General features: G+C 39.7%; 1 protein-coding gene across 3 annotated transcripts in view; it reads right to left on the reverse strand.

Annotated features, from left to right (window-relative positions):
* Positions 1–26,418, reverse strand: part of TTC23L (tetratricopeptide repeat domain 23 like) — a 60,266-nt gene that overhangs the window by 6,485 nt on the left and 27,363 nt on the right. For all 3 annotated transcript variants that reach the window (XR_006777641.2, XM_045787221.2, XM_045787223.2), the window contains exons 7-12: positions 25,162–25,339; positions 23,056–23,164; positions 13,503–13,630; positions 13,014–13,163; positions 7,153–7,235; positions 250–356 (exon numbers count right to left, since the gene is read on the reverse strand). Coding sequence is in view for 2 of the 3 variants with exons in the window: in XM_045787221.2 (XP_045643177.1) it covers positions 275–356; positions 7,153–7,235; positions 13,014–13,163; positions 13,503–13,630; positions 23,056–23,164; positions 25,162–25,339 (730 nt within the window). In the remaining variant the exon portion in view is untranslated. The remainder of the gene's footprint in view (positions 1–249; positions 357–7,152; positions 7,236–13,013; positions 13,164–13,502; positions 13,631–23,055; positions 23,165–25,161; positions 25,340–26,418) is intronic.

The raw sequence follows: 26,418 nt of genomic DNA on the forward strand, positions 1-26,418 counted from the left end.
TGAATACAGTGGTTTAAAAAAAATTAATTTGGTCTCAATAGGCCAGTAGGGAAGTTTAGTATATTAAAAGTTCTGAGAAGTCTGGGAAATGAACATGTGTCACTGTTTACCCTAGGTTTTTTCCTAAACTGATCTGCCCCAGGGCCTTTCTCCCTCCTCCTCAATGTCAGTGCCACATCCCTTGCAATCAGCAACCTTGCAATACCCTCTAGGCCATGCTACCTTGTATGGCAGCCATAAAGAACTTACCATTGCTTCAATACACTGTCCTCTGTCACGCCTCAGGGCCTTTGCATATACAGTTCCTTCTTCCTGGAATGGTTTCTCTTCTCCACCGGGATGAACTGTTACTTGCCCTTCAAGAAACAACTCAGATGTAACCCTCTCAGTCTTTTTCCAACTTTCTTAGATTGTCTCTCCTTCCCACTCGCACTGCACTGAGATTTCTACTACAGAACTCACTCATTTTCATTAATTCTTCATGGTTGCCTCTCCTACTTGATTCTTGTCTCAAGAGTAATGCCCGTGTTTTATTTATCTTTATTAGCACCCGCATCTCTAACCGCACCTCGTGCTTAGCAGGTGCTCGTGAGATGTTTCTTGAAGGAATAAATAAAGATGAGGACAGACTCAGAATGTTTAGGTGACCAAAGGTCCCGTAGCTATTTCATGGCAGCGCTGGGTGTCACACATGAGGTGCCTTCACTCAAAGTATCCAGCTCTTGTCGCTCTGCCCGAATAGCAAATTTGTGACATTGTGGGGGTCAGCTATCTCCCCACCCGTACCCGACGACAATACTAATAAATCAGCTCCACCAAACCACAGCGCTTTGCTCTGGAATGTCAAGTATGCCTCCAGGAAACCACGAACAGAGTGGGCCCATGAGATGAAAATTATTCGCTCTCCTTGCCCTATTCCACATTATATCCTATGAATCCATTTTTGTGGACAAGGCAGAGGGCTGTAGATGGTAGAATTTCTCCCCTGTTTTGCTACAGACAAGGCACCCCGAACTATCTCTCTGTCACTTAGCAGCCTCTGTTCCTGTTCAGGGAGGCCCGAAGGTGAGGCTAAAGGCTCCCTTCCCCATCTGCCCCGATGCCTCCAGCTCTTCCTAGTATCCTGATTTGGACAAGCTGCTGCCCCCTTGGCATCAGGACCAAGAGCAGATTTGCCTCCCACCGATTCATACACCAAGGTTTGCCCAAATATCCCCCCCGCCCCGTTTTGTTGAGGCAGTGTTGGAATATTTACTGATAGATGACAGGAAAAGAATAGGAATGCAGCGCCCGGGAAACCAGCCGATGGAGCATAAAGGTCATCACGCAGGTCTTGCCAAGGCTGGTTTGGCTGACACAGCACATCAGCTCTTCTCCGCCTTGCCGCACCTCCCTCTGTAGATAATCTCCCCAAATCCTACTTTCCTTGGCTTTCCGTCTCTAGCCCCTCAGCCCAGAAGAGGCTGTTCTGTTCTGTTCCCATGACCAAGAGGACAGCAGACCACTAATCGATCAGTGGGCGCTCCTTCTTTCCCCTCTTGTGAAGAGAAAAGGACAGTTCTCCCTGCTGCTTCTGCTGGTTTCTACATCTTAAGCCCCTTCAAAAGTAATACCGAAATAGCTTTTTGGCATGTGGCTGTCCTAGAAACATTTAAAAATAACAAAAATGAAGTTGATGCACCACACTCTCATCCTTCCAATATGTCCGCATGACTAGCTGGAGTTGTCCAAGTAGCTAGGATTTACTGAGTATTTATTTATTGAGCTAGTATTTATTTACCATAAGCTAGACCCTGTGCCGAGTGCCTTACGTAAAAATCTCATTTATTCTTCATTACGTTTCCCTATTATAGATACTATTCTAGTCCTCTAGTTAGAGCTATACTCTTTAAAAATTTATCTTTTTTACTATCACAGGTATAATACATATTTTTTGTAAGAAAAAGTCAAATAACACAAATACATAATATAGAAGTTGAAAGTCCCCCATAATCCTATGTCCCAGAGATAATTACTGTTACTTTACTAACTATATATTTATATATATTTATGGGTTATACTCTATATAATACTCAATCATATGTATTTTTCATGTTTTTACCTTCAATAATATATCTGCAATATTTTTCTATAACTCTTCAAAGCTCCACTTCATGCTTCTGAATGACCATATTATATGATCATAAACATGGACCTCATTATATTGACCATAAATGTACTGGTGTTGCTACTGGTGGACATTTGAGTTTTTTCTACTGTTTTGCTATCATGAAAACAATCTGGGTTGCCTGGCTGGTTCAGTCGGTTAAGCCTCTGACTCTTGATTTTGGCTCAGGTCATGATCTCCGGTTCGTGAGATGGAGCCTCGCGTCGGGCTCCCTGCTCAGCACGGAGTCTGCTTGTCCCTCTCTCTCTGCTCATCCCCCCCCTCTCCCCTGCATTCTAAATAAATAATAAATAAATAAATAAATAAATAAATAAATAAATAAATAAAGCAAAATCTTAAAAATAAAATCTACAAGGAAGACAGAAGGCCCTCCTTCTGCATGACCCCCAAATAATACAATAGTACTTACAATAATGAACAATTCACAGAAGCTTACTATGTGCCATATATTAAGTAAAGCACTTAAAATAGACTGCTCTTATTATTCACATTTTCAAGATTAGTTTTTAATTTGTTTTTAAGTAAACTCCACATCCAACATGGGGCTCAAACTCACAACCCACAAATCAAGAGGCATATGCTCTACCAACTGAGCCAGCCAGGGGGCCCGTCAGATTTTTTTTCAGATGAAGAAAGGGAGACACAGGAAACCTCACTGCAAATGGGAAAGCTCAAATTTGAGCCCTGCTTTGATTCCAAATCACACTGCATATATTATCTCTAAAATAATCTCTCCCAAGCCCTTTCATTTCACATTTACATATTCCATGGGTTTCTTATCCATTCCCTTCACTTCAGAATCTATCTCCTTGAGCTCCTGGACCATTCAGCCTACTAGACATTGCCAAGTGGATGCACTGTGGGTACCTCACAGTTAACACATCCAAAACAGAAATCATCATCTTCCTCAGACCCTCTAGACATCCTCCAGGATGATCTCCAACTTGTCAACACTATTTTAGTAGCATTGCCATTCACCCAATTGTCCAAGCTAGCAACTTCGAAGCCTCCTGTGACTCCTGCCTCCATTACACCTCACATCTAATTGGTGCTAACGTCTTGTTAGAGCAGGTCACAAACTGTTTCTCAACCCATCCTCTCCACCTTCCTCCTACTATGGCTTTAGATAATTAAGGCTCCCAACACCTCCTCCTTGGATTGTTGTATCTGCCTCCTATCTGATCTCCCGACTTCTAAAATCTCCCTCGGTCCCATCCATCCTTCCACTGCTGTCAGAGTTAATGCTGTAAAGCCAATAATTGATCATGTCATATCTTGCTTAAATCCTTCTGACTAGTAAATAAGTTCTAAACTCCTTAGCATGGCACATAAAACATCACATAATCTGACCCTAATTTATCTTTCTACACTCATCTCCAGCATGTTCTTACTCACGGACCTTAAACTACAACCTCCCTCGGTCACTTGTGTTTCCTCAGAAATATCAAACATCTCCATGCCACTGTGCTGTTGCTCGTGCTACCTGAAATGCCCTCCTCTGGCTTCTCTGCTACCTGCTGATAGTTTACTTTTCTTTGAAGACCCAGCAGCCTGCCCCCAGTGTACACACAGTTTCCACCCATATGTCTAATCTCCCAATTTATTACTTGTCCTCTTTGTTTACATTTCTATTAATGCTTTACTATAGACTAGTCATCTGGTCATGCGTGTCTATTTTTCTGAAAGGACTCTATCTTAAATATATTGTATTTTTAGTGCCTAGAAGGAGCTTGATACGTAAATAATTAAAACTGAAGTATATTTGTGATTTAGCTAAAAGTCTACCCCCAAATCTGAGATGTTCTGTGCCTTTTCAATACATTAAAATCTTTACATGAGGGTTGCAACTATCATTTAACCTTAGAATTAACTCCTATTTCAAGGGGCCATTTCTGCTTTCACTTCTTTGCAGAGGCTTTAAAAGCCAAGGATTTGGGCTCCTGGCAATGAATGTCCAGGGAACGTTGTCACTGGGTTTCCGGAGGAGGTGGGGTAGAAAGCACAAGAGCACATTGGAAAACTAGCAGAGTTCCAGGACATCTGGGATTGATTATTCCAGCGAGATGCTCAAGCAAAGAGAACAATTTTTGTACTGGGTTTTTGGGTTTTTTTTTTTTTTTTTTTTTTTTGACATCTGGGCTTTGGCAGCTCCTCCTATGGCTTTGCTCAGCAGTTCTTGAGGAATGAGATATGGGCCTGTTTCGGTGGAAGAAAAACCTCTACTGACTCAACTTCTCCCACAGCAGAGTCCTTCAAAAGACTCTTCCTCTTACATGGATCTTCTTGGCAGGTCACGGTCTCACGGTCCTTTACAGAGAGAACCGGTCTCCATGCACCTAAAGCAGTTCCTACTACCTGGGGCCTGAATTAGGTTAGACCAACCTCTCCTAATTTCTCCTTCTCCTGTGATTCTTTTCAAACCATGGACAAGGAACAAGGAACAAGGAACAGTGAGACACTGGAGGAAAACCTCAGGCTCCTGAGGAAGTAGATTCACTCCAGCTACTCCGAAGCTTCTCTTGTTAAATACAAGCCGAGTAGAACTTTAGCTCCAGTTTTGAGAGGGGCGGGGGGGAAAGCTGTTTTGCAAACACTGACTGAGCACATACTCGGCCAGCCACCGTCCTATGCATGTCCTATACGTTATTTTATTTAAAACTCACAACTTTACGTGGTATACTATTATCTGTATTTTCATGATGGAGAAACCAAGGTTCAAGGAGGTTAAATGATTTTCCCCAGGCCACATACTTCGTAAGTGGCAGAGGCAGGTTAAGCTGACAGGGATGAATCCAGTAATGCATATTCTTTACTCATTACTTGTAAAATAAAATAATAATAGTTGCACGATAGACAAAAGCTTCTCATTTAAACATTCAGACCTATGACCTCCAGCATCTCAGAAAGATCATCATTATCATTACTATTATTATTATTATTATTATTATTATTATTATTCCAACATCCACTGAGCATTAAGGACCTCTCAGGACTTGATCTAAGTATGCTGTATTATATATAATCCTATTCTCACAAAAGCCATCTTTTGAGCAAGGGACTATTATTTCCTTAATAAATAGAGGCCGAGAAAGGCTGAATCACTTCACTGAGGTCAGAGAGCTGAGGCTGGAGGCTGAGTTTGAAATCCAGTCTCCCTTCAGAGCGTAAGCTGCATTGCCCACAAAGAGCACCTCTGGAGACCTACCTGCTAACCAGGTGTCTCCATATGCATTCTCAGATTCATCAAAGTCAGAATCCCTATTCCATAGTAAAAAGGAGTGTAGTTTTGAAATATGATAGATGTGGGTTCAAATCTTACTTCACTTACCAGCTAGGGGATTCTGACCCTCAGTTTCAACACCTGAACATGGGAGATAAAAACATCTACCTAGCAGGATTATTTGTGGGTTAGAAATAGTGTATGTATTTTACAATGCCAGGGAATTGGAAGGAGTTCTATATTATACCTATTATTTTGTTATGGGGGCACCTGGGTGGCTCAGTCGGTTAAGCATCTGACTCGATTTCAGCTCAGGTCATGATCTCAGGGTTGTGAGATGGAGCCCCAAGGTGCAGTGGCTGCTTGAGACTCTCTCTCCCTCTGGCCCTTCCCCCTCCTAAAAAAATACATATATGTATATATAGCATATATATATTATTATACATATTATATATAACTATATATTTTCTGAAAGTTCATTTCTGAACTTTATATATTTATATACCATCATATATAACTATATATTTATATATATAACTATATATAACTAAATATATAACTATTTATTTTCTGAAAGTTCATTTCTGAAATGAACTATATATATACGTGTATATATATATATGTATATATACACACACACACACACACATAACTATCTATATATAGTTATGGTTCTTGACCAGGAAAATATACTTTCATACCCACTAGCAGGTAGGGGGCAAAGTTCCCCATACACCATCCTCACATGGACATTACTAGAGAGGCTAGAGAACCCTCTTCTGGATACTGACAAAGCAGGACACAGTCTTCTGTTGGGCCTAGTGGAGGTGTGGCTCTGACTCAGGTGGGTGGGGACAGGATGGGCTGAATGTGTTCTCTCTGCTCATCTTGTCCCTCACCTGTCCAGCCTGGCGAGAAACATACCCATTGTGAGCCACCTCCAGTGAACTATAGTCAGGGTCCTGACTCTCACTCCGTAACAATGCCCCTCCTTATCAGAGGCTCTAAGGGAAAAGCACATGGCCTTTAGAGTCCCACTGGCTTAGGCCCAAACCTCTAAGACTAAGTGAATTTAGACAAGTCCCTTCGCAGAACATTGGGCTCCCTTCCGTCAGATGAGAGCTATCATATGGGCATTTGTGAGGAGTAAGTACTTCATGACTAGGATCTAGCTCACTTATAGGCACTTAGTATACACCCAACAAATTTTAATTATCTTCTTTCTTTGAAGAGAATAGTTCAAGGTCAACATCATTCTAATATGAACAAAAAGCAATGATATGCCAAAGACAAAGAAGGAGGCAAGTCTGCACGAAACACTCTTTTAATACTAACTTTGGAGATAATTAAATCCCCCCCAAAAGAAACCTTGCCTTATATTGAAGGACCTAGATTTTGTATATTTAGCAAGAAGAAATAAGTAATGTATTCGTTTACTTTGTATAAGTCCATGTTGGATCTGTCGCAAGTTGTCAGCTGAGACGCCATCTTGCAGGATTTGGTTCCAATGCTCAGCATTGAAAGAGATACTATGAATACTAAGTATTATTGCAGCAGACCCCCATAACATCAGTTTCTGAGGCACTACTGGAAATCGACTAGTTACCTCCAAAGGATGTGGCCAAATCCATAGTACAGGTTGGCATTCTGCCTTACTAGCAAGAACAACAGAGGTGCTAACCCCTAGCTGAATGAATCTGGGTGAGGCCACACTATCCACAGACCCACACGGATGACCTGGTTGATGACCAGAGTCAGAACTCACCTCTGCAACAGGGTAAGGAGGTCTCTCGTGTCTCTGCTCTTACTGTGCTCACTTCCGTAGAAAAGGATTTGAATCATCAGACACTGTAGGTACGTTGAGAAACACAGCAGGTTAAAGAGAATCCGATGGCAAGCACCTTCATAATAAACCAAACTCAGGAGAGCACCAGTGGAACAGAGGTATCATGAGCTTACATTTCAAATGTCTGCAACACATCTCCTCCTGGTTCCCACCACGGAGGACAAGGAGCCTGAGTTGAAGGCTCTGCACACTCCCAGGCTCTATGTGCATCATTCCACCTCAGTGCACCTACCACTGCCATGTGTGGCTACGGGTCACCAAAGTAACAGGGCCCAAACAGGGCTGCCGGAGTGGTTTCCATGCGGATTTTCCAAATAGCTATCACCAAATGGATGGACATCAATGAAATCTGTGTACGGGTCCTAAATCTGCATTGCATTCTCAGGCTGTATCACTTTACTCTTGGGCAGTTTTCCATGTAAAATTTTATTGCTGACCTCTCTTTCCAATCAAGATGGGATAATAGGGATCAGATTTACCCTTGCACTTGAAACAGCCAAAAAGAGAAAGAGTAAATAAAATATATGAAACTATCTTCAAGACGCTGAACATCAGCAAACAAAGAGCAGTGGTCCCTGAGAGAGGGCAATAAGTGAGATAAATGCTATGACTGCCCCCAGATTATTGCTTTGAGAGCATTTCCAGGCCATGATGCAGGGAAAGGAACAAGTGAAGCTTAGCAGACTCCTTGAATTGAGGATAAGGAGATGAGAGTTCCAGGGGACTCTCAGAGCAGAGTAAAAGAGAAGAGACAGCTGCACAGAAAGAGATCCAGGAATATCTGTAGTGGGTCCCCCTGCATATTCAGCAGAGTACTGATTAGCACATCTATGTGAGAAAACTCCCAAAGGTGGGGAAAGAATCAACTGAAGGGGCTGGAGGGAAAGGGCCTGGTGCTTATACAGGGCTAGGTATAGTGCTTATTCCAACCAGCCAATCTGGAAAGCCTCATTTTTCATGGACCTTCGGGTGGTGAACTCAGAAGGCTTTTGCCTCTGTAATGGGGGATAATTAGCCCTTGACTAAATGCTGCTCTATTTTCATCTACTGACTCTTAAAAAGCAAGACCTAAAAGGACAAAACTATAAATTAACTGACTTCCAGAAAAAGTTCAAAAATACTTATAGGAATATAAAAATGTCCAGCACCCAATAAGGTAAAATATACAATGCCTGGCATCCAAACAAAGATAGCAAGGCATGTAAAGAAGCAGGAAAGTGCGATCCATATGAGAAAAATCAATCAAAATCAATCCCAAACTGATACAGATGTTAGAATTAGCAGAGATGTATATTAAAACTGTTATTGTAACTTTAATCATGTATTAAAAAAATTAAGTGGGGACATGAAAAACATATTTTTTTTAAAAGACCCAAATCAAACTTCTGTAGATGAAAATGTCTGAAAGGAACAATACACTGGATGGGATTAAAGAGTTCAACATTGAAGAAAAAAATCAGTGATCTTGAAGGCACAGGAATAGGAACTATCCATAAAAAATAATGGATTATAGCAGTAGGTACAGAAAAATTATTTTTATAATATCCAATACCCAATTTTATAAAATCCAACATCTATTCCTGATTTAAAAACAACAACGGGGACACCTGGGTGGCACAGTGGTTAAGCGTCTGCCTTCGGCTCAGGGCGTGATCCCGGCGTTATGGGATCGAGTCCCACATCAGGCTCCTCCGCTGTGAGCCTGCTTCTTCCTCTCCCACTCCCCCTGCTTGTGTTCCCTCTCTCACTGGCTGTCTCTATCTCTGTTGAATAAATAAATAAAATCTTTAAAAATAAAAAACATTAAAAAAATAAAAAATAAATAAAAACAACAACGATTCCTTAGCAAAACAGGAGTAGAAGGGAATCTCCTCACCCTAAGAAAGTATCTATAAAAAAATCTACAGCTAACTCAAACCTAATTGATGAAAGACTAAATTAGTTTCCCCTGAAAACAGGACTTAGACAAGGTTGCCCGTTCTCACCACTCCTATTGAACATTGTACTAGATGTTCTGGCCAATGTGATAAGAAATAAAAGGCATCCAAATCAGAATGAAAGACGTAAAACTTTATTTGCAGATGACACGATCATCTATGTAGAAAATCTGATGAATCTATAAAGAGCTACTAGAACAAGTGAGATTAGTAAAGTTATGGGACGCAAAATTATGATGTTAAAAAATCCCTGTATTTCTATATACTAGCTCCAACAATCAGAAATTGAAATTCATATATAATACATTTAAAATAGCATCAAAATAGGGAATCAGTATGAATAAAACTAAGAAAAGATGCACAAGATATGTACATTGAAAACTATAAAAAATATTATTGGGAGAAATTAAAGGTCATCTACACAAATGGAGGAACACCATATGTTCATGGGTAAGAAGCTCAAGAGTGTTAAGAGGTTAGTTCTCCCCAAGCTGATGTATACATTCAGTGTAATCTCGATCTAAATCCCAGCACATGTTTTTGGAGAAATTGATATAGTGATTCTAAAATTCCTGCGGAAGTGCAAAGATACTAGAACACTCGGAACAACACTGAAAAAGAAGAACAAAGTTTAAAAACTAACATTACCTGACTTTAAGACCTGTTTTAAAGCTACCATAATCAAGACAGCATGATATTGGCATCAAGATAGGAAAACAGAGGGTGCCTGGCTGCCTCAGTTGGTAGGACTCTTGATCTCAGGGTCATGAGTTCAAGCCCCACGTTGGGTGTGGAGCCTACGTTTAAAAAAAGAGAAAAACAGATCAGTGGAATAGAAAAGAATCCATAAATAAATCCACATCCGCACACACATAAACTGATTTTTGACAAAGGTGCAAGGATAATTCAATAGAGAAAGGAATGTCTTTTCAATAAAAATGGTGCTAGAACAACCAGATAGCCATATGCAAAATTAATTAATTAATTAAACTGAGATCCAGTCCTAGTACCATATAGGAAAACTGACTCGAGTGGATCATAGACCTAAACGTTAAACCCAAAACTACAAACAATTCTAGAAGAAAACACAGGAGAGAAATCTTTGTGACTTCGGTTAGGCAAAGATTTCTTAGATAGAACATCAAAAGCACAATCTATAAGAGAACAAATTGATAAACTGAACTTGATTAAATTTTAAAACTTCTGCTCTTCAAAAGACACTTGTTAATAAAAAGGCAAACTGCCGATGGAGAGAAAATATTTCCAAATCATGTATCTGTTAAAAACGTGCATCCAGAATATGTAAGAACTTTCATTTTTTTTCATTTATAGCATTATTTATGGCATGAACTAGGAACGTGTTTATACAAACACATGACAATTGTACATCGGCAACTTTACAATTATATTAAAGGAGGCATATAGAGGTCTACAGGCACCGTACACACCATGGTTAGGATATATGAAGATCTTTTAAAAAAATCATAAGAAAGCAAACAACTAATGAAAAATGAGCAAAAGATTTGGATCAGCACTTCACCCAAGAAGATAAAATGAGAAATAAGTACAGAGAAAGATGCTTAAGAGAAACACAAATTAAAACCAAAATGAGGGGCGCCTGGGTGGCTCAGCAGTTCGAGCGTCCGACTTGTGATTTGGGTTCAGGTCATGATCTCATGGGTTGTGAGACTGAGCCCCGTCCTGGCTCCACACCCAGCGGGGAGTCTGCTTAGAATTCTCTCCTTCTCTCTCTCTCTGCCCCTCCCCCTGCTCGTGATCTCGCGCTCTCTCTCTCTGAAAAAAAGAGAGAGAAAAAGAAAGAAAGAGAAAAAGAAAGAAAGAAAGAAAGAAAGAAAGAAAGAAAGAAAGAAAGAAAGAAAGGAAGAAAGTGAGTGAGAGGAAGGAAGGAAGGAAGGAAGGAAGGAAGGAAGGAAGGAAGGAAGGGAAGAAGGAAGAAAGAATCTTTAAAAACACACACAATGAGATACCACTGCATACCTGTGAGGGTGGCTACAATTAACAGCACTGGCCACACCAGCTACTGGCAAGGGTGTGGAGGAACTGAATTCTCTGCTTGGTGGGAACATAAACATGATGCAACCATTTGCCAAAATTGTGGCAGTTTCTTAATAAAGGTGAACATGCGCCTGTATTACTTAGCCATTTCACTCCTAAGGACTGACCCAAGAGAAGAAAGTATATATCCATACAAAGACTTGTGCATGAACATTCGTCGCAGCTTTCTCGATAATCAGCCCAAACTGGAAACCGTCAAATGTTCATCAGGTGGGTATGGATAAAAAAAATCATGTTGTTCATGTAACGTAATACTCAGCAATAAAAGCAAACCACGATACACAATAATATGGATAAGTCTCAAAATAATTATGCTGAAAGAACGATGAAAAATGTGTAACTATAGGATTCTACTTATGTAAAATTTTAGAAAATGCTAAGGTAGCTATAGCAACGAAGCAAACCAGTTATTGCCTGGGAGTGCGGTTGGGGGAGGGGTGGAACTGATTAATTACCAAGGGGCGTGGGGAAACTTTTGGGGGTGACTGATATATATTCATGACCTTGATGGTGGTCATGGTTTCACAGGTCAAGATGTTAAAACTGATCAACCTGTACACCTCAAAATGTGTGCGGTTTATCGTATGCAAATAAAAATTATTCCAGCGCAAGTCTGTAATTTTTAAGGTTTGTCTTTTCTTTATCTTCTCACCTCCGCCCAACTACATTGAACTGTGATTCCTTTTACAAGAAAACTGGACTGGCCAAGAAAAAAAGGTTAGCCAAAAGTGTCAGCCCGTTTATGCTCTACTCTGTCTGCCAAAGGGGTTTCCTCACAGCATCAACTTCTGCTGAGGTCTCTTGCCTTCGTTTCAGCTCCAGGAGTAGTTTCCAGTCCCCAGAACAGCATCTATTAACATCGGCTAATTCAGAAACTTCCTTGCCAGCATCCCACTCACGGTGGATCCCCAGCATGTGGAAGGTGTTCGAACCTCAAAACAAGAGCCTTACTGTCAGCATGCCCTTCTACGCCTCCCCGCCTTTCCGGGCTGGGACACTGAACTGGGGTCTAAAGCCCTAAGGATAAAAGCCGATAGCGAAGATCCAGCCCCCTTAATAACATATTTTCTGATTCTGTTCAGTTAACCTGAAATGAGATAAAATCTCTCCAGCCGTGATGTTTGTACAATGTCCACCCTTTGCTCACATGAGTATTGATTGGTCTTTACCAACTTTTCCTCTGACCTTGAACCAATTTAGATTTTATGTAGAGACATCCCTACTGATCTCACCATGTCTTTAGCCTTGGTCTGTCAGTATTCTGACTAGCTGAACCACAGTTTGGTCACATCTCTGGCCAGATCCTACTACAAGACACAAACGTCCAGGGTCGTCTGAGCCTCCCAGAAGGGGAATCGGTATTTGGGTAAGAATGGTTTATACAAGGTGTTCCTGATTCCGCCCAACCTTGAGGGCTTTCCTGATATTCTGCCGCTGCCAGACCTAGGTTCCAACACTGGGGTGTTACTGTTTTAAGACTCTGGTCCAGGCATAGACACAACAGAAGTTTCTGTATCATGTTCTCTCTTAGCACATCTAAGAAAGCGAAATTTCGCTTTACTTAAAAAATAAAAAGGAATAGAAAAGGAAGGAAAAAAGAAGAAAAGAAAGAAAGGGAGGTGAAGGGAAGGAGAAGGGAGGGGAGGGTTGGGAAAGAAAGGGAAAATACACACACACACACACACACACACACACACCCCAGACACATCACTCCTCACATTGTGCTTACAGGCCCGGGAGAAAACGTAAAAAGCAGCCAGCGTTCACCTTCCGTAACAGCTGAATTGCCTTTCTGAGCTCTCCTTTGGCAAAGCAGATCCTGCCCATGTTATAAAACGTTTCGGCCACCTTTTCACTGCAGTCACCATAGCTGATGACCTGAGACTTCAGCGCGGCCTTCAGCAGTCGGTAAGCCTCCTAGGGAATTAAAGAAAAGTGTTTTATAATTATCCTGGCAATTCTGAGGGCCCACGCCAGTTCTAGTCCATTAGCTCTATGGAGGAGGCGTTCTACGCCACACTGACGTAACCCACCAGGGTCAGGCCGTTGTGACCTTGTCACCCAAGTACCGTGTTTCTGTGAAGAGTTAACAGTTCAATCTTACGTTTAATAATAGCAGTTAAGTCATGCATGACTACTCTCTGAGAAAGGAGCCATAATATCTCTTTTCCAGACGAAGGAATGGACACTAATAAAAGCTAAGGATCTTGCCCAAGATCCTACTGCCCCTTGTTGGATTTGCTTGTTCAGATTTACCTGTTTTTCCCCGTTTTGGACAAGCCATTTGCAGAATTCTTCAATGGTTGTCAGGGTTTCGTAATCCGTTGGGCCCAGTGTTGCTTGATATGCATTGATACTTTTTATAAAATATATCTCAACAGCATCTGCAAAAAAGGGGAACATTTAAGGCGGGCCACGAGCCTGTACGAGCAGCTAATACAGCTTTGGCTCAATGAGACATTTCATACTCAAAGGCACTGCCTGTTCTCATTCCAGGTCTCATCAGACCCTCAAAAAGTCTGAGATTTAATTTGATGGCATCAGTTGATATAATTTTATTCTGTTGATGGAAGGTATGGATTTTTCTGTAGAAAAAGAAAGCCATGCCTGAACAGCCTATCCTAACACCCCAAATAACTACCATATTCAACTCCCAAGTGTAATGTAAGACTACATATTTAGCTAAATTAAACTCTGATAGAGAGTATTGTTTACTGGGATTCCTGCTAGGGGTGTGTGTGTGTGTGTGTGTGTGTGTGTGTGTGTGTGTGTAGAGGGAGAGTTTTTGTTTCTAAAGTATTTAAATAGAGTTGTTATTGTTTAAAAATTTACTTTTAATGTTGTCTTTTATTCCAAACATAATAGATGTTTATGTAATCAGTCTAGAAAATGCAATAGAAGCAAAAAGAAAATGACAATTATCTCCACGCACACTACTCAGAAACAGGCACTGTTAACATTTTTTACCACTGTATTAAGGTATAATTGGCATACCACACATTCAACCATTGTAATTACACAGTCTGATGAAGTTTTAGTAAATTTATAGTTATGTAATCACGATCAAAATCCAGTTTTAGAAGATATCCATCACCCCCAAAGTTTCTTCATGGCTGGTTGCAATCAATGCCTGCTCTCATCCCGTCTCAGGCAATCACTGATCTTTGTTTTATCTCTGTTTTTGCCTCTTCTAGAAATTTCATGTAATTGGATTCATACGACGTGTAGTCTTTTGTGATTCCTTCATGCATCATGCTGTTTTTGAGGTCCATCTACATTCTTGCATGAATGAGTACTTTATTCCTCCTGCTGAGTACATACACATTTTGTTTACCATTCACAAGCTGATGAATGTCTGTGTTTGTGTATATAGCCTATTACCCACATATCAGTCAAGTCTCTTCATTCCTTTCTGTAGATTTGGGTTACCATGTGCTCCCATTTTCTTTCTGCCTAAGGGCTTCGTTTAGTATTTATTTTAGGTCAAGACTGCTACCAACAAATCTTGTTTATCAGGAAATGTCTATCTCACCTTCATTTTTTTAAAAGTATTATTTATTTATGCAATCTCTACACCCATGTGGGGCTCGAACTCACAACCCCGAGACCAAGAGTCACATGCTCTTCTGACTGAGCCAGTAAGGCACCCCTCACCTTCATTTTCAAAGGGTAGTTTCCTGAATATACAATTCTTAGTTGAATTTTATTCCAATACTTTGAATGTTTTTCCACTGCATTCTAGCCTCCATTATTCTGATGGAAAATCAGCCATTAATCATATTGTTTCCCTGCACAGAGCTGTTTTTCCACCACTGCTTTCAAGATTTTTTTTTGTCATTCAGCAATTTGACTATGTGCCTAGTTATGGTTCTCTTTGTGCTTATTTTACTTGGCATTGAGAATTTCGGATCTGTAGATAACAAACTTGGGAAGTTTGGGACCATTATTTCTTTGGATAATTTGATGCCTCATTCTGTCTTCTGCCCTTCTGGAGCTCCTATGACATGTATGTTGGTACCCCAGGCGTTGTCCCACAGATCTCTTATGCTTTGTTCATTTTCAATTCCTTTTTTTCTGCTCTTCGGAGATCATCTCCAGCGCCGTACCTTTGAGCTATCTCATTCTCTCCCCTGCCATCTCGAACCTTAATGAATGTTCATTCAGTTACTGTATATTACAACTCAAGAATTTCCATTTGGTTGTTTTTTTCTTAAATAGTTTATATTTCTCTATTGAGACTTCCTACTTTCATTGTTTCTTTTAATTCTTTGGACAGTTTCCTTTAATTCTTTGAAGATATTTATGATAGCTGCTCTGAAGTCTTTGCTAAATCCAACATGTACCCACTTAGAGTCAATATCTATTGACTACTCTTTTTCTGAGTATAAGCCACGGGTTGGTTCTTTGTATATTTCTCTTTTGTTGAAAACTGTACATTTTAGACATTACACAGTAGCAACTACACATTCTGATATATTTTTGTGAGTTTTTGTTTTTTGTTTTGTTTTGTTTTACTGAATTGCCTAGACTTAAACTACAGAGTCTGTCTCTTCCTATGGTGTCTGAATGTTAATGTCTTTGCTCAGGTGTTTGATTTATTTCTTTATTTTTTATTTTTTTTATTTTTTAAGATTTTATTTATTTATTTGACAGAGATAGAGACAGCCAGCGAGAGAGGGAACACAGGCAGGGGGAGTGGGAGAGAAAGAAGCAGGCTCACCCACCACCACGGTATTCCACACAGCATTGCTTTGGATCAAGGAACCCGCTTCACAGCAAAAGTACAGTAATGAGCCCATGCTCATGGAATTCACTGGTCTTACCATGTTCCCCACCATACTGAAGCAGCTGGCTTGACAGACTGGTGGAATGGTCTTTTGCAGACAGTTATGGTGCCAGCTAGGGGGCAATACTTTGCAAGGCTTGAGTTCTCCGGAAGGCTGTATATACTCTGGATCAGCATCCAACATATGGTGCTATTTCTCCAATAGCCAGGATTCACGAGTCTAGAATCAAGGGGTGGACATATAAGTAGTACCACTCAGTACTACCCCTAGTGACCCGCTAGCAAAATGTTTGCTTCCTGTTCCCACAACTTGATGGGAACTGGCCTAGAAATCTTAGTTCCAGAGGGAGGAATGCTTCCCCCAGGAGATACAACAATGATTCCACTGAACTGGAAGTGAAGGCTGCCAGCCGGCCTCTTTGGGCTCCTCATGCCCTGAATCAAGGAAAAGGAGTTCCTATGACTGAGTCTGACTACTAAGGGGAAACTGAACCACTCTTCTATAGCAGAGGTAAGAAAACACCTGTCTGGAACACAGAAGATTCCATCTAGTAGTTCTAAGATGGCACCTCATAGTATCACTATGCCCTGTGATTAAGGTCAATAGAACATTACAACATCCCAATCCAGGCAGGATTAGTAATGGGCCAGAACCTTCAGAAATGAAGGTTTCGGTCATCCCACGAAGATAACCATTACCAGGTGAGGTGCTTGTTAAAGGCAAAGGGAATACAGAATGGGTAATAGGAAAAGGTAGGTACAGCAGTTACGACCACATGACCACTTACAGAACTGAGGACTGTAAGTCATGAGTACTTCCTCATTTTGTTATGAACACGCCTATGTGTACTTATGCGCATATTACGCAAATATCTTATTTTTCTTCTTTTACTCCCTTTCCACGTAACAGAAGACATGCTGATGTCGTATCAGTATTTAAGTATTGTTAGTTTTACATCATAGTTTTCAAGTTATGGAATATCAGAAGAGTAAACATCACTAAGGACTTTATCTCTTCTGGGAAAGGGACTAGTACATTTCCAGTCATACCCAGGGTAGTTATACCATATTAGGCACAATTCTATCTCTATTTGGAGGTTAAGTATGTTTGAGGAGATGCATGTAAGGATCAAGCTGACAAGGAGTGGACTTGTCATGTTTAATTTTGTGTCAACTTGACCGTGCTAGGAGATGCCCAAATAGCTGATAAAACATTACTTCTGGAGTGCATCAGTGAGGGTGTCTCCAAGAGAAATTAGCATCTGAGTCGGTGGACTGAGTCAAGAAGATCTGCCCTCACCAGTGTGAGTAGGCATCATTCTATCCACTGAGGGCTCGAACAGAATTAAAAAAAAAAAAAAAAGGTAGAAGAAGGGTGAAGTCCCTCTCACTAACCTTGAGCTGGGACGTCTATCTCCTGCCCTTGGATATCACATAATTGTTTTAAATTCCCAGTCTGATCATTCAAATATCCCTACTATATCTGATTCTGGTTCTGATGCTCTCTGTGTCTCTTCAGACTGTGTGGTTTCTTAGGTTTGTTTTTTTGTTTTGATTTTTGTTTTGTTTTGTTTTGCCTTTTACTATGACTTATAATTGTTCTTGATAAACATGATGTACTGGATAAGACAAACAGTTCTAAATAGGCCTCTAGTAATTGGTGGTAAGATGTGGGGTTCGGGGGGGGCGGAGAAAGCACTCTATAATTCTATGATTAACTCTTTTAGGAGCCTGTGCCTCTGAACTGCGAACTTCACAAGTGCCTCGCAGTCCCTTTCTGCTTTAGGTGGGACAGGATGGCTAGAGTGGGCTGAAGTTGGTTATTTCCTTTCCCCAGGCTGATTAGCCTCTGAAAAAACCCCCAATAGTTTAGGCTCTGGTAAAAGAGTGTCTGGAGGACAGGCCTTGTTTAGCAGAAAGCTCTGGCATATTTTTAATTGGTTACTTTTCCCCTCTCCCTGCTGGCAGCAAGGGGGCATTTTTCTCCATTTTCAGTTTGAGAACCTGGTCAAGCTGCTGGAGGTAAATTTCTTCAAAGTGTGGAAACCTCACCCCCATGACAGGGTACTTGGAATTTTTAACTCTCCATCTTGTCCACACTGAGTTTCCAGAAATGTATCAGTTACAGGTCAGGTATTCCTACCCCAGTACTGGTTCCTGTAGAGATAGGTACCGGCTCAGGCGAACTGTGGTTCTCTGGATTCATCTGTCTCTCCAGTTTCAGGGGCAGCGGTTTGCCCTGTGACCTCATTTCTCTGCCAGATCAAAGAAGAGTGGTTGATTTTCCAGTTTGTTGAGCTTTTCACTTGTTGTTAGGATGGAGCGATAGCTTCCAAGCTCCCACATGCCAGACTAGAGACCTAAAGTAAACTTTGCTTGGGTTTCAATGCTTATTTTTTAAAATTTTGGCCTGGGCTCCTGGGATTACCCCTCTGCCTGCATAGCTTAGTGTTGACCCAAGTGACTGACTTGGAAAGAGGTTGTCCTCAAAAACCTTTAGAGCGTATGTCTTCCATCCTCTATCGATCAATCTGTATGCAGATTGGGGTGTGCATTCCAAGCTCTGCTGCATTTCAAGTCTTCTTTGCTTATTATTTTCCACATCTTCCCTGCACGTGTACGTCGTTTCCCACTGGGCTGGGGCTTGTGTGGCCTGCTCTGAATTGAGTCCGATGCCTCTGCCACAAAGCTGCTGGTTCTCTTGGCCCAACTCTCATCAAATTGCTCTTGGCGGGAGCAGCCTCAGGCAAAAAGGCCAAAAAGGCTCTCTCTGTACCCAGAGCTCTAGCAGTTTTTCAAGAATGCTTTGCAATTTGTTGTCTGCTTATTTATTTTCAGTGCCCTCGAATAATTGTTTTCGACCATTTTATTCAATTTGATGTGTGTGTGTGTTGAAAGGATTCACAGACCTCATCACAAAGACAGAGCCAGGAGTGTCTACCTGTGTTTATATTGCGATGTACAGTTTGATGCAGTTTCACCTACTCTGCAGTTCATTTGTTCACACACACACACACACACAAATGCGTAACTACAAAAAATAGTATTTTTATGTCCTAAAAATGGAACGTATTTTCTCCTTAATACTGTTGTTTTTAACCCTTTCTATTTATAAAGTCTAATCCTTTTAAAGACCACAGAATTCCACCTCATTAGGGGCGCCTGGGTGGCACAGCGGTTAAGCGTCTGCCTTCGGCTCAGGGCATGATCCCAGCATTGTGGGATCGAGCCCCATATCAGGCTCCTCCGCTATGAGCCTGCTTCTTCCTCTCCCACTCCCCCTGCTTGTGTTCCCTCTCTCGCTGGCTGTCTCTATCTCTGTCAAATAAATAAATAAAATCTTTAAAAAAAAAAAAAGAAGAATTCCACCTCATTAATATACCAAATATTCCTTTCACTAATTGATAAACATTAAGATTGTTTCCAATTTTTTTATAATTACAAACAGTGTCACAGTGAACATCCTTATACATGTTTCCGTTTGATTTTACTAGGTATTATCAGGTTGTTTTGCAAATTTCATATCAATTGATACTATCACTCCTACTGTCTATGAATGAGCAGACCTGTTTTCCCACAATCGGGCAAATGCTAGAGATTTTCATATTTAAAAAATTTTTACAGAGGATGGGTAAAAATTTGATTTTAAAGATACGTATAGTTTGAAGAAGTGTAACATTCTGTCAAATTATACTTGAGTTTGTATCAAATTGCTCTCATCAATCCTAAATGCTATCATTTTTTGCAAAGTTGACAATCAGATAGAAACTTGGTATCCTTGCTCTTCTATATTTCTCATTATTACTATGATTGAAACTTTCTCATGTGATTATTGGCCATTTGTTTTCTTTATGTAATGCTCGGTCTTATTTTTTCCCCTTATTTTTCTATTGTAAAATTAAATGTAAATTTTAGCTCTTACATTTAGGACAATGATCCATTTTGAGTTAATGTTTGAGTATGCTTATGAAAGTGGGTTTTTTTTTCTTTTTTCTTTTGGCACATGAATACCATTGTTCCAACTGTTCCAAGACTATTATTGAAAAGACTATTATTTCCAAACTGAACTATCTTAGCATCTTTGTCAAAAGTTGGCCATAATGATACAAGTCTATTTCTGAACTCTATTGTGTTTCAGTGACTCTGAACTCTGTCCCTTCATCAATACCAAACTCTCTTGATTACTGTTGCTTTAAAATAAATCTTAAATCAGGTAGTATGATTCCTCCAATTATATTATTTTTCAAAATTGTTTCAGCTGTTCTAATTTCTTTGCATTTCTATATAAATTTTAGAGTCAGCTTGTCTATATTTACAAAAACTCCTGCTGGGATTTTGATGTCAATTTGTGTTAAATCAATACATCAATTTTTATAGATGTGACAACTTTACTGTGTGTCATCCAATCTATGAATACATTATGTCTCCATGTATTTCGGTCAGCTCTGATTTCTTTGACGAGACTTTTGTAGTTTTTAGCACCCAGATACTGTACACATTCTGTTAGATTTACACCTAAGTGCTCCATTTGGGAGGAGGTGGCTACGGTGAGTAGTATTTCTCAAAATTTCAGTTTCCAGTTGCACATTGCTTATAGAAATATTTCTGGGTTTTGTGTGCTGACCTTATATTCTGTGATCTTGCTAACCTTAAACGCAGTTATTAGTTCTGTAATTTTTTGGAATTTTCGACAGAAACAGCTGTATTGTTGCAAATGAGGACCATTTTATTTCTTTTAAGCTATATGTCTCAGGGGCGCCTGCCGGGCTCAGTCAGTAGAGCGTGTGACTTCTGATCTTGGGGTCATGAGTTCAAGCCCCACACTGGGTGTAGAGATAAACTTAAAAATAAGATCAATCAGGCTGTATGTCTTTTTCTTGCCTACTGCATTGGCTATGACTTCCAGTGAGTATGCTGACTAAAAGAAGTGAGAATGGACATCCTGGTCTTCTTCCTGATCTTAAGAGCAAAAAACTCACTCTTTAACCATTAAGCTTGGTGTTAGCTGTAGTCTTTTTTGCACATGGCTTTTATCAGATTGAGGAAGTTCCCCTTCCATCATGAAAGGATGTTGCATATTGTCACATGCTTCTTCTGCATCAGTTGATAAGATTATGTGCTTTTCATCTTTGGACTGTTGATATGGTAGAGTACATTCATTCAGGCTTAAATGCTGAACCAGCCCAACAGTCTCAAGAAAAAAGCTCCACTTGATCATGGTGTATTATTCTTTTTTATGCGTTGCTATATATTTTCTTGAGGACTTTTTGCATTTATGTGCATGTATTGTTTTATAGTTGTGATTTGTTTTTTTCTTGTAATGTCTTTGCCCAGTTTTGGTATCAGGGTACTGCTAGCCTCATAAAATGAGTTGGGAAATGTTCCCTCCTCTTCAATTTTCCAGAAAAGATTACGTAGGATGGGTGTTAATCCTTCTTTAAATGTTGAGTAGAATTACCCAGTGATATCATATGGACATTGATAGTTCTTTCTGAGAAAGTTAACTATAATTTTTTTTTTTTTTTTAGTAAGTAAAGGCCTCTTCGAGTTATCTGTTCATCTTGGATTACGTTGTTTGTTTTCATTTTATTTGTGGTATTTTGTGATAGACACAAGTTTTAGACCTTTTTATAATTAAACCTATCAATCTTTTCTTTTCTAGTATAACTTCATGTGCTCAGAAAGTTCATCTTTCCTCCATTTAGGAATTTTAGGAATTTTAGGAATTTTGATTTCAGTGTTGTATTCCCTTCTGGATAATTTATATTTTCAGTTTTGATGTTAAAATGTGATCCATTTGGAATTTAGTGAATGATAGGAGGTGAAGATCCAAATCTTCTTTAAAGTTAAAAATTAGTATAGAAGAAAAGAATAAGGTGACCTTAGAATCTCCCAATTCTAGAAGCATAAAATTTTCTTATTTGAACAAAATTTTTACATATTCACATATAGACTAAACGTGTTATAACCATGAAGACTATTAAAAAAAATTCAAACATATAGACGGAGTGCAAATACTGTGAGTAATAAACAAGACAATTTTTTAAAGAAGAAAGATGATTAGCTAGAAAACACAGAATCAGGAAGTCTTCAATGAACATTTATGCTAAAGAAAACAATAATCAAAATATGAAATAATTTCTGAAAACAGAACAAAACTGTTTAATGGCTTCAGGAAATATAAGAGTAGAAAAAAGTAGGATGTGAAACTTTCCCTATTTCTTTCTCTCTTACTCTTCCTCTCTCTCTCTCTTTTCACATATGACTGGAAAATAATGTATACCTAAATGTATTCCTTTTATAAGCAGAGAAAATCAACGTTTTTAAATGTTTAAATCATATTCTGCACAAATCCCAAATTCCTCTTGATGGGCCACAGAATCCATTAGCGTCCACTAATCTGATCCAGCCAGCTGAGCAGAGCATGCAGTCCTTCCTCACCAGTTCTTTTGTGTCTCTTCCAAAGCTACTCACTTTCCAAAGGATGACCTTGCCTGAGAAAGGACTACTGCTGATGGTTGAATTCATGCCTTGGTTTTCCTCCAGAACCCCTAGTACCTCAACTTTTGAATATAGGTCATGAAAATTCTAGCTGCTGCAAACATTCTCTCTTGTCAGCTAGAGGAAAAGAGTCAAGGAGGTTGAGAATGGAGGAGTGGGGGAGAAGCCAATATTTTTGTCTTTTATCACTGGATTTCCTCATCAACCGATACCACAAGTCACATTCATAGTGTGTATGATCTCTCTACTCTTTATGCAGGTGAATTCTGCTGAGATTCTAAAGGAGTAAAGGAAACAGAAATCAGATGATATTATTGGTTTTGATGTTCCAACTTACTTGCGGAGATATTGTGCCTGAGTTCATGTGTAAATGATTTTGTACAAAATGGCGTCCAGTCTCATTTTTCCATCACAGTCATGAATAGCTGATTATAATCTGTCCATATTGATAGATAGACCATTGCCAGTGTGCTTCCCTCCCATGGGAAATGATGATAACTGCAAGCTACTCCCTCCACCTACCCCTGTGTTGGGCCTCTCCAGACATGGCATGAGCCTTGGCTAGTAACGCGCTTGCCTCTGCAGTTTGGGGGCTGACTTCAGTGAACAAAGAAACACAGATAGAATAGGCCTGGAATAGAGAAAATCATGATCAAGTAAGTACCCAAATGACAGTGTTTCACTGAGTATTTTCTACAGCTCTCATGAAATTGCTAGTTGAGAGCTGTATATAGTTAATCATGGAGTTACAAGAGAGATGAGTTTGAGTCTCAGCTACTTCCTAGCTGGGAGTCTTGAGCAAGTAACTTCACCTTCACATGTAGAAGAAATATACAGCTTCCATCAATTAGGGTTTGGAAAAGATTAAATGAGATGGTACATGCAAAGCACTGGGCATTCACATTATCATCACATGGTAAGTCCTCAATAAATATTAGCTATTGTTATTTCTTACTAAGTTTCATAGCAAAATTACAATCACAACTTCAGCTCAGCCCCTCAAAGGTTCATTATCAAAGGAAGTCTAGGGGAGTCGAGCATGGATCCTAAAGCCATACCGCCTGGGTTCCTATCACAATTCAGCCACTTATGACATCAGGCAAGTCACTACGTTCTTCAAATTTAAAATAGGAATTTCAGAAATAACTGTTGCAAACAGTTGCTGAAAAGATTAAATGAATTAATATGTAAAGTGTCTAGAATACTACCTGAAATGTCATAAGCATGAGAAAACTGGAGATTTTTTTACTATTATCATTCGTACTAAAATGGAAGGAGGAAGAAGAGAGAAAACACCCGGTCCACACTCACGAGCAAGAAAAAAATCACCCATGCTTCACAGTTCACGGGTCAAACATCATGAGGTATTTTGAGGAGCTCCAGCGATTATCAGACAACATTATGGAGCTAAGACAGTTCAGAGTTGTTAAGAGTACAGGCTCTGGGGGCTCAAATTTTCTAAGTTCAAATCCCTGCTCTCCTACTTGTCAGCTACACAACTTCAGTTGAATTAGCTAGAATTCCTTATGTTTCAGTTTCCTCACATGTAAAATGAGATAAAATAATAATAATGCCTCCACGGCATAGGGTTATCACATGGATGAAATGAATACACCCTCAAGTACACATAGTAAAAGCATTCCATCAATGTTAACTATTATTATTTGTTGTTGTTGTTGTTGTTGTTGTTGTTGGGAAACACTGATTATACATTGTTTTATCTATTCTGATCCGACCACTGCTTGCACAGTGTCTTGGACACAAAAGCCAGACAGCTTTCTCTGTAAGCAGTGGACTCCCTGCTCACAGAGCAGTATTCCCTAACATTTCTTTATTATATGATACTAATAACTTAGATTGTGGGATTACCTGCAATGCCTTTGCTACAGTATCAGACTGTTCTCACACCTACCGTTGAATTGCACTGCACGTTTTCTATGATATAGAAAATTAGTTATTTTGATCCACTTTTGACTTTCAGAGATACCTGAAGCCACAAGCCGGGTTCTCATTTGAGGAGAGAAAACGTGAATTCAACAAGCAGTTTCAAGGAAAGTTTCAAGTACGTGATAGGTAAAAATGCCCTATACTGTTTTCATTGTAAGACTCAACATTCCGTCCTGTTTTGTTTTGTTTTTCCCCTGGGGATTTGTCAAAGCAGTTCCGTCCAAGTGAAACACGCTTTTGTCAGTTTAAGTTTAGGCTTATTGATACAAATAGCTAAACTAGACTAAAGGACAAATGACAGCATTACACCAAAATATCATGATTTTTTCATTTAAAAAAAAAGCCCTTTGTGTTTGCTAAAGACTTAAGTTTGGTTGCCCCTATGGCTTTTTTTCCTGGAGTAGACTCACTTGGTTACTTCTTCCTAGCACCCACAGAGATAAGGGGAGGCCTGGGAGGGGAAATTTGGTCTCAGATCAGGTCAAAGAGTAGATACACCTGCCCTGAGTCAGTGTTCTCTGCCCATGTTGTTTAAGGTTGAGGAAGGGCTCTTATGTGGATCTGGCAGGAAATCTATCCCACCCCCTTGTACTTCTGAGAAGCCCAAGCTTCCCTGGCCCTGCGAATAGGGCCTGGGGCCAAACACGGCCTCTAGGCTGGGGCTCCAGCCAACTCACCAACCTGCTGCAAGTACTGGATGGCCCGATCATGGTTCCTCCTCAGCTGCTCAATCTGAGCAATTTCCTCATATAGACTGACCAGGTCCAATGTCCTATCACCCTTAGTGGCAATAACATTGCCAACCGCCTTTTCAAAGTACGCCAGAGCGAGGTTCAATCTGTGGATGGCCAAGGAGGCTCTATGAGAAGAGGGACAAAGATGCAAAGTCAGAGAGGCCCCTTACTTGTGCAGACACAAAAGGAACCGATTCTAAGAACAAAACAATTTGGCCTTCGTAGGCCAATCATTTCAGTGGCTAGCTAAAAAATCCAGTCTTGCTACAAACAAACTCCTTTTAACCTTTCACCTACCAGATTCCACCGACTATCATTCACGTCTATTAATATAGCATGCTGTAGTCTAATTTCATAAAAAAGCAAATGGAAAAAATGGCTTCCAGCAATTCACAAGGTGGGATAATTTACCCACAAACACAGACTTTCTAGACTCAAAATAAAATTTTATTACTTCTAGCTCCCTCTCTTTCAGACCAATGCAAAGTTATTGCTTTGTCTTGTTTGATTTAGTTTATTCCTCCTCAGTAAAAAATGAGAGAGGAAAGAGAAAACAATGTAAATATCCCCTCCAAAAGGCAGTGGTTAAATGAATTATGACATGTGATACAATAAAATACTTCAGACTTTAAAAATCATGCTTCCTTTTTAAACTAAGTAATATGGGGAAAAATTAAAAGTGTGCTAAGTTTAAAAAAGTGATAGGACTGTACTTAAAATTAACCCTGACATATCTATCCTATCTGTCGATCCACCTATCTCTAACTAAAATGTATATCCATCTATCTATATCTATATCTAAAATGTCCATAGCAGTTATGTTTGGGGGGTAAAATTAAAACTTATTTTCTTCTTTGTATCTGTATTTTCAAATCTTCTAAAACAAAATATAATTTTTAAAAATGAGAATAAAATAGCATCCCATTCAGGTTTATCCCTCTAGAGACAGTAAGATACAAGGAGAAGAACATGGTAGTTCAAAGCTGTTTCTCACAAGTTATTGGCTTTACAGACAAACTCCAATAACCAATATTTCCTTCCAAATAAAACAAGGTTAAGAATACCTAAATTACAAGGTTGTTGTAAAGATTAGATTAAAATTTATACATGAAATCACTTAACATATAGTGGATACACAATCAATATTACTCCCTCTCACCTCTTGCTTCCATCTTTGTATTTCCAATCGAAAAAATATGTGTGT

The sequence above is a fragment of the Ursus americanus genome, chromosome 15 (genome assembly GCF_024610735.1).
Source record: "Ursus americanus isolate L20-20 chromosome 15, mUrsAme1.1.p, whole genome shotgun sequence".
NCBI lineage: Eukaryota > Metazoa > Chordata > Mammalia > Carnivora > Ursidae > Ursus > Ursus americanus.